Below are 14,383 nucleotides of genomic sequence, written 5' to 3'. Positions count from 1 at the left end.
GTTTGGGGGAAGCGAGGTTAAAAAAACAGAAGGCTGTAAGTCCATAGGCCTCCTCAGAGCACTGGAAATGCGTGTGTACTTTGCAGTGGTCCATGAGGAGGAAACTAGAAGACAACACTCCCCAGTGTCTTTGCTGCACCCCCAGCATTTTAGGGAGCATTGCCAGAGGGGAGCCCTGCCTCCAGGGCCGGGCACTTCCCACTGGGTACAGTGCATTGCAGTCCAGAAATCCCCTCCCTGGAGTACAGAGAAGAGCACCAAAGCTCAGTGACGAGGGCCCCCATCCAAGGCCACACTGCTGCTTGTGGCAGAATCCATCTCCTTGGTTTCAGGTCTTCACTTCTTTTCCATCACACATGCCCTTCACTCCCCAGAGGAGAGCAGCTTGCTCTCGCAGTTATTCTTGTCAGGAGGTAGGACAGGCCACCACCACAGGTGCTGGTGTTTACCAAGCACAGGCAGCTTCTTTGGTTTCCATAGCCTATCCCTGAACCCAGCTCCCAGCCTTGTTGCAGGAGAGGCTGAGCAGGGACTTAGAGCAGGACCTTCATGGTTGCAGGCTCAGAGCCCACCCATGGGCAGCACAGCTCTGCCCTCATGCCCAGGAGCCATGCTGCGTGACCTCGAGGGCTGCCAGCAACAAGCCTGATGCCAGGAGAACAGCTGTTTCTCTTCTCTCTGTTTGTAAAGGAGGAGCCTTGAAGCTCTAGAATTTTTTGCTGTTGTTTTGGGTTGGGTTTTTTTGTGGTTTTTTGTTGTTGTTTTTTTAGCATCTGTTTAGGCCAAACCTATTTCCTAAAGAACAAAAAAGTTGTATTTGCCTGTCATTTAATTTTATTCATCATCAATAGCACATGTACTGCCACAAAAAACATTAAAGCAACTTTTGTCCACTCCATACAAATCTTAAATGATGAGTATTTGGCACAGGCCTGGGCACATAGGTCTCAAAATTAGATTTCCTTCCTACAAGCTTCAGAAATTCCCATCACAATGGTGAGTTGCCCCTATCATAAGATTAAACTCTTTTAATTCCTTAACTACCCATCTTGGCCTCCTGGGGAAAATTATCATTACTCTTCCCAATATGCTGACATCCATATGAATTTTTCAACTGGTTTTGCAGATTTAAAAATTTGCAAAGAGATAGGAAAAAAATGTCACTACCATTCCAAGTCCCCCTCACTGCTATCTTCCTAAATGCTACCTACTCCCTCCTCCAGGAAGCCTGCCCAACTCCTGGACTCTCCCCTCCCCAGCTTCCTGTGATAATAAGAATGGAAGTGCCTTAGCAGTTCATGGTTTGCAGAAGGACCTTCAGGAACCCAGTCTCATCTCAACTTCACATGTGCCCTAGTCATTGTGATGGGTGCTTTAATAGGCGAGGAAATTCAGCCCTAATTACCTTGCCAACAGTGCACCTCTCTGGAGGGTGCAGGGGCCCCGCACTCGACCCATTGCTCCCAACTCAAAAGACCATGTAAAAGGTCCACCATTTACAACAGGCTTTTTCTTTCTTTACCACTTTGATATCACATTGCTCTTTTTAAATGTGGAAGGATTAGTAAAAGTACATAATGCAAAAGAAAATGTTCGGGAAACAATTGACCATAATTGCAATCTGCAAAAGAACCCCTGGATCATGGGGTACCAGAAAACCCAAGATGTTCTGAGCAGGCTGTGCTGGGGGAGCCAGGCACCTCTGAGGGTGAGCTTCAGCCAACTGGTGGTGTAGCCCAGTCCTGGCTTGCCGGGCAGCTGGGAGCCACAGCAGAACTCCTGACGGAAGCGAGAGAGAAGAATGTAGAGTTTGCGAGTATAAAAACTGCCCCCACAGCAGCCTGATGCAGACAGGGGTGGGGGGGATAAGGACTCTGTTGTCCCCCTCCACTACCTGGGGACTGGGAGAGGTTTTTACCCACATGCGAGGCGCTTTTTGTGAGCTCCAGGCAGCCAAACTGGGTGCTCACTCACCACCGGTGACCACAGTTCCTGAGCAGACCTGAATTGTCACCTGTAGACCTCCCAGACCGGGTCCACTCAGCACAGGGGAATGTGGCAGGGCCATCTTTCCCCTCGCTGTGGATGGTTGCTGAATGTAAATGTGCAAGTCTCTAGATCTAGCACGGCTTCCCATCCCCAGCCCCAGAAACCTCTTGACTTAACATTTTTGTGTAAACTAAAAATTAGTGGTTGAAGAAGCTGATGCTATGAGCTGGCCCTAGAGAAGCAGTAGGTGAACTTGACCAAGGAGGCAGGAAAATCAACACCCAGAAAGTGACAGCTGTCCGGGGTCCTTTAGTGAAGTGGATACAGCCCCTCAGAGGGGGCACAGTCTTGGGGAAGGGGCAGTGGAGGAGACCGGGGCATACATTTTTCTCTCCCCCTCTAGACTTCACAACAGTGTACACAGTCAAAATATTCATTCTGTTAACTGTAGTATCTCCTTCTCTTGTCAGACTGATAAAGATGTCGAGTCCATACATGAACAACCTCATCATCCTGGGAGGAATGCTCTCCTATGCATCTATCTTTCTCTTTGGCCTTGATGGGTCCTTTGTCTCTGAAAAGACCTTCGAAACACTCTGCACTGTAAGTCATTCTGCTTGTTCCCATGGAACATGGTCTCAGGTTTTCTTGGTGACCTTGACCATTAAAAACACACGTGCAAACCCAGACATGCACGAAAATACATGAACAGGCAGAAGACAGCCCACTCAGGTGTTCACACAATCCAACAGGGAAGTAGGCTGTTGCTTTCAGAGCAGAACAGACTTAGGCATTGTCTGTAAAGTTAAGGTTATGGATTTGACAGGCCACTGCTAGAAGACAGCCCACTGAGGAGTGGCTGGGTAACCTAGAAAAGCGAGGGAGAAAAATTACCACCCAGGGCCATTTAAGAAGGAACAAACCTGCCCATCGACCCCAGTAACCATCATAGAACATAAGGAGGGAAGTCTGTATAGATAGGCTTTGAGTCATATAGAAAAGATCATAACCTTTATTCTCCACTTAAGTAGTGTTTTGCAACCATTTTTCCTATCCCCCCACCCCCACCCCAAGGAGCCTTTTTAGATGTTTTTTACTAATCATTCCCTCATGAAAAGTTAATGCCAAAGACATAGGTATCATATGTATATCCTTAGTTTCTACATAAAAGAGTAGTATTTTTTCACATTCAAGACCCAGTGTTGGCCCCCTGGGAAGCTATATCACTCTCAATGAAAATGCATATATTTAAGGAAGCCCAAAACAGTGTGACTTATCTATTATATTTTAGAAATATGATTTTCAAAATTAATTAACATGTTTTACATTGTTGTTGCCCAGTTGTTCTTACTATTGTAAGGAGTTTATATATTAGCAATTGGCAAATGTGTGGCACTCTCAGTGGGAAGTAGCATCAGCTTACTTTTTAAGATAAGGATGACCAGTTGAGATTTATTTCTGGACTTAGACTACTGTGATCTCTCAAAAACTGGGTTTGCCCTGGCCAGTGTAGCTGACTTTGTTGGAGCATCATCCCATGGCTTGAAGGGTCGTGGGTTCAATTCCTGGTCCGGGCATATATCCTGGTTGTGTGTTCGATCCCTGGTCGGGGTGCATATGGGAAGGCAGCCGGTTGATGTTTCTCTCCCTCTCTTTCTCCCTCCCTTCTCTTCTCTCTAAATATAAAATAAAATCTTAAAAAAGAAAAAAACAAAACAAAACAAAACTGGGTGAGCCATTTGGGTCTCTCTCTGTTGTCCCAAATGCCGTATATCATCTAATTTTCTGCCTGGAAGATCAGAGCTAGAGGGATGGTCCAAGAATTAGAGTTGACAATATTAATCCAGAGACAACTCTTTTGTTGTTTGAGAGCAACGTAGGCCCCTTTTTGCAAAGCAGACTCTTTTAGGTTGTATTTGCGGCTCTAAAGTCTCGGTGTAACGCACCAGAGGAGGCCTAATACTTGCTGCAGGTCACCACACTGACCCGTTGGACTTTCTGGGCTGCCTGGGCTCCCTGTGCTCTGAGACAGCAGGTGGAAAGGAGGGAAGCCCCTGGGATCCTGTGTTGTATGTGATGACGCTCCCTGAATTTCTGAAGACTTTTGATTGGACTGACTCTTAACATGAAGCCAAGAAAATTGTTAATGTTACCAGTAACTTCAAGATTAATGGTTTAGCAATAGAGATGGAACCTTTCGAACACACTTACTTGGTTTGAAAGTTCCATTTGAGAAGTCGGTGGTCATGTCCCCGATACCCCAGGCACGTGCTGAGGTCCGAGGGGTACTCAGGCATCTGTCTTCTCTGGGTGGAACTGGAGGACAGTAAAACCCCAAATACGGCAGGGCTCACTCAGTTCCAGCTTCCTATTCCGAGTTTTTATTCCAAGCCCAGCACTGGCCCCTCAGCTTTATTCTGTCCTCTAGGGGTTAAGAAAGTGAATGCAGAAGTCTCGGATGCCCCATGGGCCCGGCCTCAGGGTGCCTGGAGCTCTGAGAAGCTAAGCTGCTCAAAAGTCCTTGTGGCTGTGAACTAGTGGGTTTTTTTCCCTCAAGAGTGTGACCCCTATAACACAAGGTTATTGACTTCAGCACAAGGAAGCCTTGCTCATTTTAGGGAAGGTGTGAAGCCCATTAAGTCTCCTGTGTTTCTGCATCAGCATGATTGTTGTGCCCTGGAGTGCCTGGCGATTTCCTGGGTGCCGTGGGGGGGCGGGGGCAGCTTTCCTGGGCCCCTGGGAGGCCTGAATGAGGGCTGTTCCTGAGGCACCCTGAAGGAGCTATGTGAGAAGAACAAGGATTTTCTCTTCCCTCTGTGTTCGGGGACACCCTCCCCAAGTTCAAGGAGACCATAATGAAAGTGCTACTGGGGGCTGGTTTGGTGACTTCTAATGTACACAGTGCTCAGATCCCTTTGTGCATCCGTGAATGCTGAGGGACCCACCTTAGTCTCCCAGCCAAAAATAGAGGCAGCAGAACTCCACCCTTTCCCTTCTGGGGGCCCCTGTCTGCCAGTCACTCACTGCCTGCCGCCTGGTAACACATTCACTGGCCTGAGTTTGGGTGTTTGGTGCAGAGAGACTTGAGGCCCAGCCCTTGGAGAGGCCCTCCCTCCTGGAAAGAAGCTCCTGACACCCGTCCCTGCTCCCAAGCACAGGTACTGTCTGGGGTTTGACCTGAATCCCTCAAACACTGGGCGACGCAGGCTAGAGAGCAGAAAAGGGACATCCCCCACACCCGGGATTTTTCTTTTAATGAAGCCTGACATTCTATTCTGGGAGTCGTGCTCATTTGTGCGAGGGGAAGGCTGTCCTGGGAAGCCTGGCAAGGCGGTATGAATAAACCATAAAGTGCTTTACAAATCAGCATTAGCTCCGCACACGAGGGCTCTTGGGAGGACATCAGGGCCTGGTTCTCACCACCCCTGAGGATTCATTTATTTGCAGTCAGGGCTGTTTCGGAGGCTCTGCAGAGGGGAGCCCACATTCATGACTGTGGGGAAAAGGCATCGATTCACAGCTCTGGATTGAATTGGGCTGGCACAAGGGTGCGCCTGGGTCATTTCTTTAATAATTCGCAATATTGCCCAGGAAGGGAAACTGAAAGCTCTTCAGTTTAGAGCCCAAACAATAGGACCCAATGGGTGCAATTTGGGTTGTGCTCCACCTGCTATTCTGGGGGTCGGCTGCTTTAGTCCCCTGGCTGCCTTGCTCTCTGTTCTCTCCAGGTCTAGAAAGCTGCCCAGTAAACTCCCACCAAGGGGGCGAGGGAAGTAGAAGCAGGGCCACCTGGTGCAGTGAGCACAGATCTCAAACAGCCTGGGTTTCTCTCCCACCTCCCACACTTATTAGCTCCAGCCGTGGCAAGTGACTTAGCGTCCCTGAGCCTCGGTGTTGTCATCTGTGAAATGAGTGTAACGAATGCAGGATCATGGCATGGGTTAAATGAGATGATTCCGATAAGCTGCCTAGAACACAGGGTGATTATGGGAGTGGGGAGGGGGTGAGGGGAAGGGGGAAAGCATCTTTCTCCTCATCACAGTACAACTTCCTGGAGTCCCACTCTGTATGCTCTAGGAAATGTTATAGGACAAAGGACAAGGTAGACCGTGGAGCCAGCTTCCGATGTGGAACAATATAAGTCACAATGCAGTCCATTCAGTATAGAAACTAAATACAAAGATAAACGATGAACAGCGCCCCAGGAAGAAACCTATGACAATCACAAGTTGATGCCTCTCTAGGGGCTGTGCTTCTGCTCGGAAGGACCATTATAGCTCGGGCGGGGGAGGGAGGTGATATGCAAGTGTGCACATGCACACACACACACACACAGGTACTTCTGGGGAAGCAGTTACACTTAGTTCCCATCCCCCGCTCCTCCTGACCCTTTCCGGAATCCTCCCAACCTGATTTCAGCAAGTTTTGCAAATAGCTCCAGCTACACCGTGCTATCTCCCTGGACACTGTGTGGGTAGTGGAATCACCATGGCAACGTGGCCCCTGTGGGCACAGAGCTGCCTAAGAGGACAGAGCTGGGTGTGGGCCAGAGCCTGGGTGCCAGGGGAGTGGGAAGGCCCCATGACAGCTTACACACTGCCCTGGAGCAGGAATCCCAGCCCTGACAGCCCAGAGAGGGAGAAAGGTGGGTGGGGAAGGGGAAAGGCACCCATCTTCCTGTAGAATTGGAGGCAGGAACCCCAGCTCAAGTGTGGAGGGTAGCAAGGGACTCTGCAGGGAAGAGGAGGAGACTCAGGTGGGTCTTGGATTCCAGGAGCGCAGGTGTCAACAGCTTCAGGCACTCTCAGGACATTCCTGGCCATGGTGCCACAATACTGCCCCGAGCCTGTGCCCTCATGAAATTCAGTACACTCCTCTGGGGTTTCCCAAGGCCAGCTTGCTGCCAGGTGCTGCCTTTGCTTCAAATCCCGACAACCGCCAGGTTCACTGTCCCCACTTTATAGGAGGAAAAAACGAACTCAGTCATCCATGGCTAAGTGGCAATATTGAAGTTTGGAACTAGCTCTGTGGGACTACAAAGATATCTGAGACATTTCATTCATCTTTTTTTTCCCCAAGAAATATATATATGTATGTATATATATACACACATATACATATACATACGTATATATATATTTTAAGCTGGTTTATGTCAGGAGAAACAGATCAACTAAATTCTTAGGGTTGTGGTCAACATATATCCCAATCAAAATTTTTCTCCATTCAGATTTTTTTTAATTGAGATATAAATCATATACCATAAAAATTTGCCCTTTGAAGGTGTATAGTTCAGAGGTTTTAGTGTATTTATTGATTCATTTTTTTGATGCATCCCCAACATATATCAGAGTGGCTCATACATAAGAGAGTTGCAGTCAGATTGCTCTAGTTCAAATCCCAACTGCACTACTTCCCAGCTGTGTGTTTAAGTGGCTTAACATCTCTGAACCTTGGTTTCCTCCTCTCTAGAGTGGGGATAATAACAAGGTGAGGATTAAATGAGATAGTGTGTGTAAAGCACTTAGCATCTGCCACATAATAAGATCAGCAAATGTTAGCCATTTGCACATGAATGAGTGAATGAATGAATGAATGATGGCACTAGGGCTAGGTACTTGTGTTCACCTCTGGACATCACTAAGAGAGGCGCTAATAAAGAAGGGTAAACTTGGGATGAAGACAAGGCTGAACAATGGCGCTGGTGCTGTTCTATTCGGTGTAGGTATATCCATGATGACTTCTAGCCGTACAGGGTCTTGCTCTGCTAGAATGGTCAGGGACAGACTCGGAGCCTGCCTAAGTCACAGCCAAGCTACTACTCTACCTCTGCTGCCTTGCGTGCTGAAAGGGCCTTGGGACAGGCTGTGGGGGATGACACAGATGGGATCCCTGAGGCACTCGGACCTGAGTCATCAGTCCTCAGAATCCAATGTGAGCGCTAAGAGAGGCCAGTTCAGCCCAGGGCTGCTCTCGTGTCAGCTCAGAGGAGCACTGCTCAGCTTTCGGTCTCACAGCTGCCCCACCCCCTGGCTGACAAGCCCGACTTCTTTATTTATTTTTTTACTTTTTAGTAAAGTAAAGATATATACACATAAGTATAGAGCTCAATGAGTTTTCACAAAGTAAACTCAACTGTGAATCCAGCCTCCAGATCAAGAAACAGGCCACTACTAGCATCCCACACGTCCTTCCTTCCCCTTCCAGCTACTGTCCACATGCTCCTGAAGGGTAACCACCCCAACTCCTGCCTGCACAGACAGTGCTGCTCAGTGTGTACACACACTGGGGATCTTGGTGAGGGCAAATTCTGGCTCGTAGGCCTGGGGGCGGGGCAGGCCTGAGATGCCGCATCTCTAACAAGCTCCCAGCTGACAGTGAGGCTGCATCCACAGACCACGGAGCAGCGAGTTCTAGACTAGGACCCGTGCTTTATTCCTGTGTTTGTCTGTTGGAGACTGTCATGGAAGAAAAACAGAAGCACCACAACCTAGTCCTGTGACCATGAACAGGGGTGGGGTGGGAGGAGGGGGGTTGTAGGGCAGTCCACTCACAAGAGGCAGGGTTGCATTCTGGTTCTTGAAGCAGCCATTCACCTGCTCACAGGAGGTGTAGGAATGGGCTCGGGGTGGGCAGCTGCTGGGAAGGGATGGGCAGTGGGGGCCCAGGCACTGGACTGGAGAGCATGATGTCCTCTTCCAGCCCTCCCAGAGATCTAGGATTTTCTAACTCTGACTCAAAAGGTAAAGGCTTCCTGGGAACTCCCAGCTAGCCTCTGAGTAAATTCAATTCTAGTAGGAATTACTGATATTTTCAGTTAAAAGGTCATAAGTATATGTGATATTTTTTTGCTAAGGGATTTCTTTTTTGAAGCAGTTGAAAGATAGCCTAACATAATCATGTGGTTTGGGGGCTGTTTTAGAATGTAATACCATGTTTTTGTGGCTGGCCATGGTGAAGTGGTGTGTGATTTCAGAAGCTGGTCGGAAGGGTAGACCAGGGGGAGATGCCCTCAGGGTTTGATGGTGGCCTTGCCTGGCAGGTCAGACCAGCTGAGGGAGGCAGCCACAGGGACTGGCACTGACAGGGCCTATTTGGGCCAACTGGTGGCTTTCCCACCCCCATCTCCTCTGTCCCCAGCCATCTAAGGCCTTCAGTTGTGAAGGCCTCCCTGGCTTCCAAAGGTGGGACTGGGAGACCAGACTCTCCAGCCAATGGGCAGATTATGTCCTCATTTCCCACATACCTTCAGGTCGGCCACTCCTGGCTCTTGTCTTATAATTTATTCATTTTTAATTATATTTTATTGATTATGCTTTTACAGTTGTCCTGATTTTTCCTCCTTTGCTCCACTTCCACCACCCCTTTCTCAGGCAATCCCCCCACCATTGTTCATGTCCATGGGTCATGCATATAAGTTCCTTGGCTACTCCATTTCCTCTCCTGTACTTCATATCCCCGTGGCTATTCTCGGACTACCTATTTGTACTTCTTAATTCCCTCACCTCTTCACCTATTTCTGCACACCCCCTCCCATCTGGCAACCATCAAAACACTCTCTGTATCCATGGTTCTGTCTCTGTTCTTCTTGTTTTCTTAGTTTGTTTTTTAGATTCAATTGTTGATAGATTTGTATTTTTTGCCATTTTATTGTTCATGGTTTTGATCTTCTCTTTCTTAAATAAGTCCCTTTAACATCTCATATAATAATGGTTTGGTGATGATGAACTCCTTTAGTTTTTCTTGTCTGGAAAGCTCTTTACCTGCCCTTTGATTCTAAATGATAGCTTTGCTGGGTAGAGCAGTCTTGGCCGTAGTCCCTGCTTTTCATGATTTTGAATATTTCTTGACAGTCTTATGGGAACTCCCCTGAAGGTAACTTCTTTTCTCTTGCTGCTTTTAAGATTCTCTCTTTATCTTTAACTGTTAGCATTTTAATTATGATGTGTCCCAGAATGGGCCTCTTTGTATCCATCTTGTTTGGGACTCTCTATGCTTCCTGGACTTGCATGTCTATTTCCTTCACCAAATTAGGGAAGTTTTCTTTTATTATTTTTTCAAAGAGATTTCCAATTCCTTGCTCTTGCTCTTTTCCTTCTGGCACCCCTATGATGTGAATGTTGTACCTCCTAACATTGTCCCAGAGGCTGCTTATAGTATCCTGATTTTTTTGGATACTTTTTTCTTCTTCTTGTTCTGATTGGTTGTTTCTTGCTTCCTTATGTTCCATATCATTGATTTGATTCTTGGCTTCATCCACTCTACTGTTGTTTCCCTGTAAATTGTTCTTTATTTCAATTAGTGTATACTTCATTTCTGGTTGAATCTTTTTTATGCTGTTGAGGTCCTCACTAAGTTCCCTGAGCATCCTTATTACCGGTGTTTTGAACTCTGTATCTGATAGATTGCTTATCTTCATTTTGTTTAGTTCTTTTTCTGGAGTTTTGATCTGTCCTTTGCTTTGAGGCATGTTCTTTGTCTCTTCATTTTGGCAGCCTCCCTGTGTTTGCTTCTATGTATTAGGTAGAGCTGCTTTGACTCTGTGTTTTGGTAGTGTGGCCTAATGTAGTAGGTATCCTCTAGGGTCCAGTGACACAGCCTCCCTTATCACCCAAGTTGGGTACTCCAGGTGTGCCCTTTGTGTGGGCTGAGTACACCCACCCTCCTCTTGTATTTGAGCCTTGGTTGCTGTTGGTATATCAAAGGGAAGGATTTACACAGGCCAGTCAGCTGTAAAGATTGGCCGTGACCACTTACTACCAACCTCTGCCCTCCATGGAGGATCAGCTGTGCAGGGGCGGGGTGGTGGTGCTCTGATGTGCTATGTAGCTGTCCACAGAGTGTGCTGGCCCTGAGGTTTCCCAGGTGGTGCAAGCCAAGATCAGTCCCCACCTGTGTTTTGCCCAGGGCCACCCCGTCTGAGCTATGAAGCAATCTGAGAGGGCTGCTACTTGTGCTAGACTTGGAGAGTCCCCCGCAGAGTTAAGATGTGAATCTAGGCTGGCTACAGCTAGTGCCGACCTGGGGCTCACTGAGGTCAGCTGTTCGTTGTTTGATGGGATTTAGGAAGTTGTGAGCCAAGGCCATCCATTCATATGGAAAAGCAGCTTGGGTAAACTCATAAGTTGGATGGGGCACAGTCTCTGAGGATCTCCAAGGTGGGTCAAACAGTGAGCCAAGTTGATGGAGTCTCAGTTATGGCACCAGATTGCTGGCTCTGTCAGGGGAGGGTTTAGAAAAGGGACAATGGCCTCTGCTCACCTTAATGCCGGACACTTCAGTTTCTCCCTGTATGTCACTGGTCTCTTCAAGCTGCTACCCTGGTCCTGGAACTCATAGGGAGTGAATTTGAGTAGATGAGTCTGTGTGCGGGTTTTTTAAGAGGAACTGCTTGGGGTTCCAGCAGTTTCTTCCACCAACTCAATCCTGTCTGGTTTTTGAAGTTGTGGGAACTTATCTTCCTAGCACTGGAACCCTGTGCTGGGGGGGTGGGGGGGGAATGCCTGGTGTGTGGCTGGGACTCTCCGCTCCAGAGACATCCCTCCTGAATTTTTATCCACCACACGTGGGTGACAGACCAGCCTGCTCCACGTCTGCGCCCCTCCTACCAGTCTGCATGGATGTGGTTTCTTTAATTCTATAGTTATCTGACTTCTTTTCAACTCAATTTCTCACAGTTCTGAGTGACAGTTGTTCTATATTTTAGTTTTAATTTTGATGTGGTTGTGCAAGGAGGTGAGCTGAGTCTGCCTACACCTCCATCTTGACTGGAAGTCTCAGGCCTAATTCATTCATGTCTGTGATAACATTGCTAATGCACTACTCTATGCCAGAGCCTGTAGGCACAGGGCTGGACTACATAGATCGCTGCCTTCGGAGAGCTGGCAGTGTAGACTGGAAACTGTAGGTAAACAAATAACTCCTGGTCAGCATGTTGTATGCCCTGATAGAGACAGACCTAGGAGAGGCAGTGAGGCCAGAGCAAAGGGACCAATCAGGGAAGACTTAAAATAGTGAACCTCTCAGTATGAGCTACAGTTATTTCTGGAAGTCCTAAAAGCTGCCTCTTACTTGCCCACAAATCTCACGGTAAGTGTGGTCACCATGATACACCCACCCTCTCCTTCCTCTCTTGCCCTGGCACCCACTCATCCACGTCTTAGTCCACAGAGCTGCCTGAAGACGCACATCAGTCCCCTCCCCAGCACACCCCCACACCTGCTGTCACTGCCTGTGTTGAGAGTGTCACACCTGCAGAAAACTCCCCCACCTCCAGTGGCCAAGGCACCTGCTGGGGTCATGGGGGGAGGAAAAGGCCTCTCTTCCCACTCTGCGTTGTTTGGTCACATGAGCCAAGGCCACCGAGGGCAGTGTGCATTTTGTGCACTGCACAGAGTGTTGGCATCTGGGGTGCTGGGAGCTGAATTTCGGCTTGTGGCCTGATACGTTCTCTGGCTGGGAGGGCCAACAGGAGGGGGTTCTGTCCAAAAGGCTCCCATGGGAGTACCTCTCAGCAATGCCTCCTTCCCAAAAGGAGGACTTTCTCGTATGGGCCCTAAAACTCCTAAAATGCCTCACTGGCCCTGACTGGGGTGCCAGAGTACCCCTGTGTGTGCCCAGACTCTCCATGGCTCCCTGAATTGTTTCCCCAGAACGACTGTGCTGTACTCTAAATCCTAGGGGGCATTTTCTGTGCAGACCTTACTTAAAGGACCCTGGGCAAGACAAGGTCTCTAGAGCTATTTATAGAATGCGTTCTTCTGAGATTTATTGCCTTGGTACACATACCAAATCTCTCCACCACCCCCTGCCCAGGAAGACAAGGGACCCCAGGCTGAAGCCAGGTCTTTCAGCTTCAGGGTACATGCCTTCCCCCACTCCCCTGACTTCATAAATAACAGCGGTCTGGAGCTTGCTTTTGGGCAGTCTGGGTCTTCCTTCCTTGCCCTCTCACTAGTGATTGCCTGGGGTGAGCTGTCGGAATGAAACGCAAGGCCCCTTTCAGAACCTTGGACAGCAGGAAGGAGGCTCTCTGCCCTCCCTGTCCCCTCCCAGTATCCTGCCAGCCACCAGGGCTTCATCCACGGCTGTCTGACTTCCTGTCCTGGGGCCCACATGCCTCTGTGGTCACGGGAGGCCCAGAGCATCTCCAGTTCCCTGTCAGAACAGACCTACCAGAGAAGCTGTGTGTCCGTTTTCCTGCTGATCCCCCAAAGAGCGATGAAAGCCCTTCTCTCTGCCAGGCAGCCCTTCTGAAAATCAATTGAACAAGCAGCTGAGCACAATTGTTCCGGGCATAGATTTTTTCCTTCCATTTGGAGATTTGCTCTAATTGTTTTTTTTTTTGTTTTTTTTTTTTTTCCTCTTTCATGGTTGAGACTGTGACTGGCATTGCCTGCCTCAAGTTCTCCCTCTCCCCCTCCCCTCCTCCTTCCCCCTCCATCTCCCCCTCCCCCTCCCAAGGATATATGCCTTCAGGGCAGTGTGCAGGGCGGCCTGAGGACTTTATGGCTGAGGAGGGAAAAGGGACGATGTTAACATCAGAAGAGTAAATAAGTTTAAGACTTTGGGAGATAAAAACAAAGGAGCTGTGTGTCTCGTGTTGATGAATCTGGAGAGACTTGTAGTAGAGGCAACATATTAGAAACAGAATCATTAGAGCCCCTTAGAACCTTCTAGTTTATTTGGCCTCATAACACCACAGAGAAAGGAGACAACTGGGACTCCATTAAATAAAACCTCCCTCAGTGCAGGAAATGCCCCTACAACACCCTGATGGGGGCTCTACCAGGCTCTGCTTGAATATGTGGAGTGACAGGGAGCTCAATTCCTCACAGACAGCCGCTCCCATCACAGTGCTGGGGGTGGGGGAGGAGGCAGCTCAGACCCTGAGCACGGCCTCTTTTGCAATTGAATGCTCCAGTCCCCCGATCTTTCTGCTTTGTGCTTGCTCTGCTCTACTTGCCCGTTTCTTATGACAAAGCGCTTATTGCCTCTTTCTGTGGCCCACCCAGGCTGATCACCCCTCAGTGCTGGCTCCCGAGATCTAAAGGGGGGCAAGGCAGGCTCTGCCTCCCAGTAACAGCCTCTCCTGGGAGAGGCAGATGGGTGAACATGGAGATGTCATCTCAGCATGACCAGCACAGCAGGCACCTGTGTGAGGGCAGAAGTCCCAAGGAGGAGGCAGCCTTGACCTCCCTACGAGGTCCGGGAGGGCTTCTCAGAGGAGGTGGCCTATGGTTTAGATTTTGGAGGACAAATGAGAACTGTGAAGGAGATAAAAAGAGGAATGGCATGCTGAGTGCAGGAAACAGCTGGCGCCAGGCCTGGCAGCGTGAGCCCTGTGGTGTGTGAGGAACCTTGAAGCAGCATGCAGCTGCCTAGGTGTGAAGTG

General features: G+C 48.7%; 1 protein-coding gene across 1 annotated transcript in view; it reads left to right on the top strand.

The window, feature by feature from the left end:
* Positions 1-14,383, top strand: part of GABBR2 (gamma-aminobutyric acid type B receptor subunit 2) — a 340,480-nt gene that overhangs the window by 258,646 nt on the left and 67,451 nt on the right. The window contains exon 11 of the mRNA XM_090274483.1: positions 2,460-2,592. Coding sequence (XP_090130609.1) covers positions 2,460-2,592 — 133 coding nt within the window. The remainder of the gene's footprint in view (positions 1-2,459; positions 2,593-14,383) is intronic.

This window comes from Furipterus horrens, unplaced genomic scaffold (assembly GCF_987537825.1).
Source record: "Furipterus horrens unplaced genomic scaffold, mFurHor1.1.pri manual_scaffold_4, whole genome shotgun sequence".
NCBI classification, from domain to species: Eukaryota; Metazoa; Chordata; class Mammalia; order Chiroptera; family Furipteridae; genus Furipterus; species Furipterus horrens.
The sequence above is the reverse complement of the archived record's forward strand: the minus strand, read 5'-3'. Positions and strand labels throughout refer to the sequence as shown.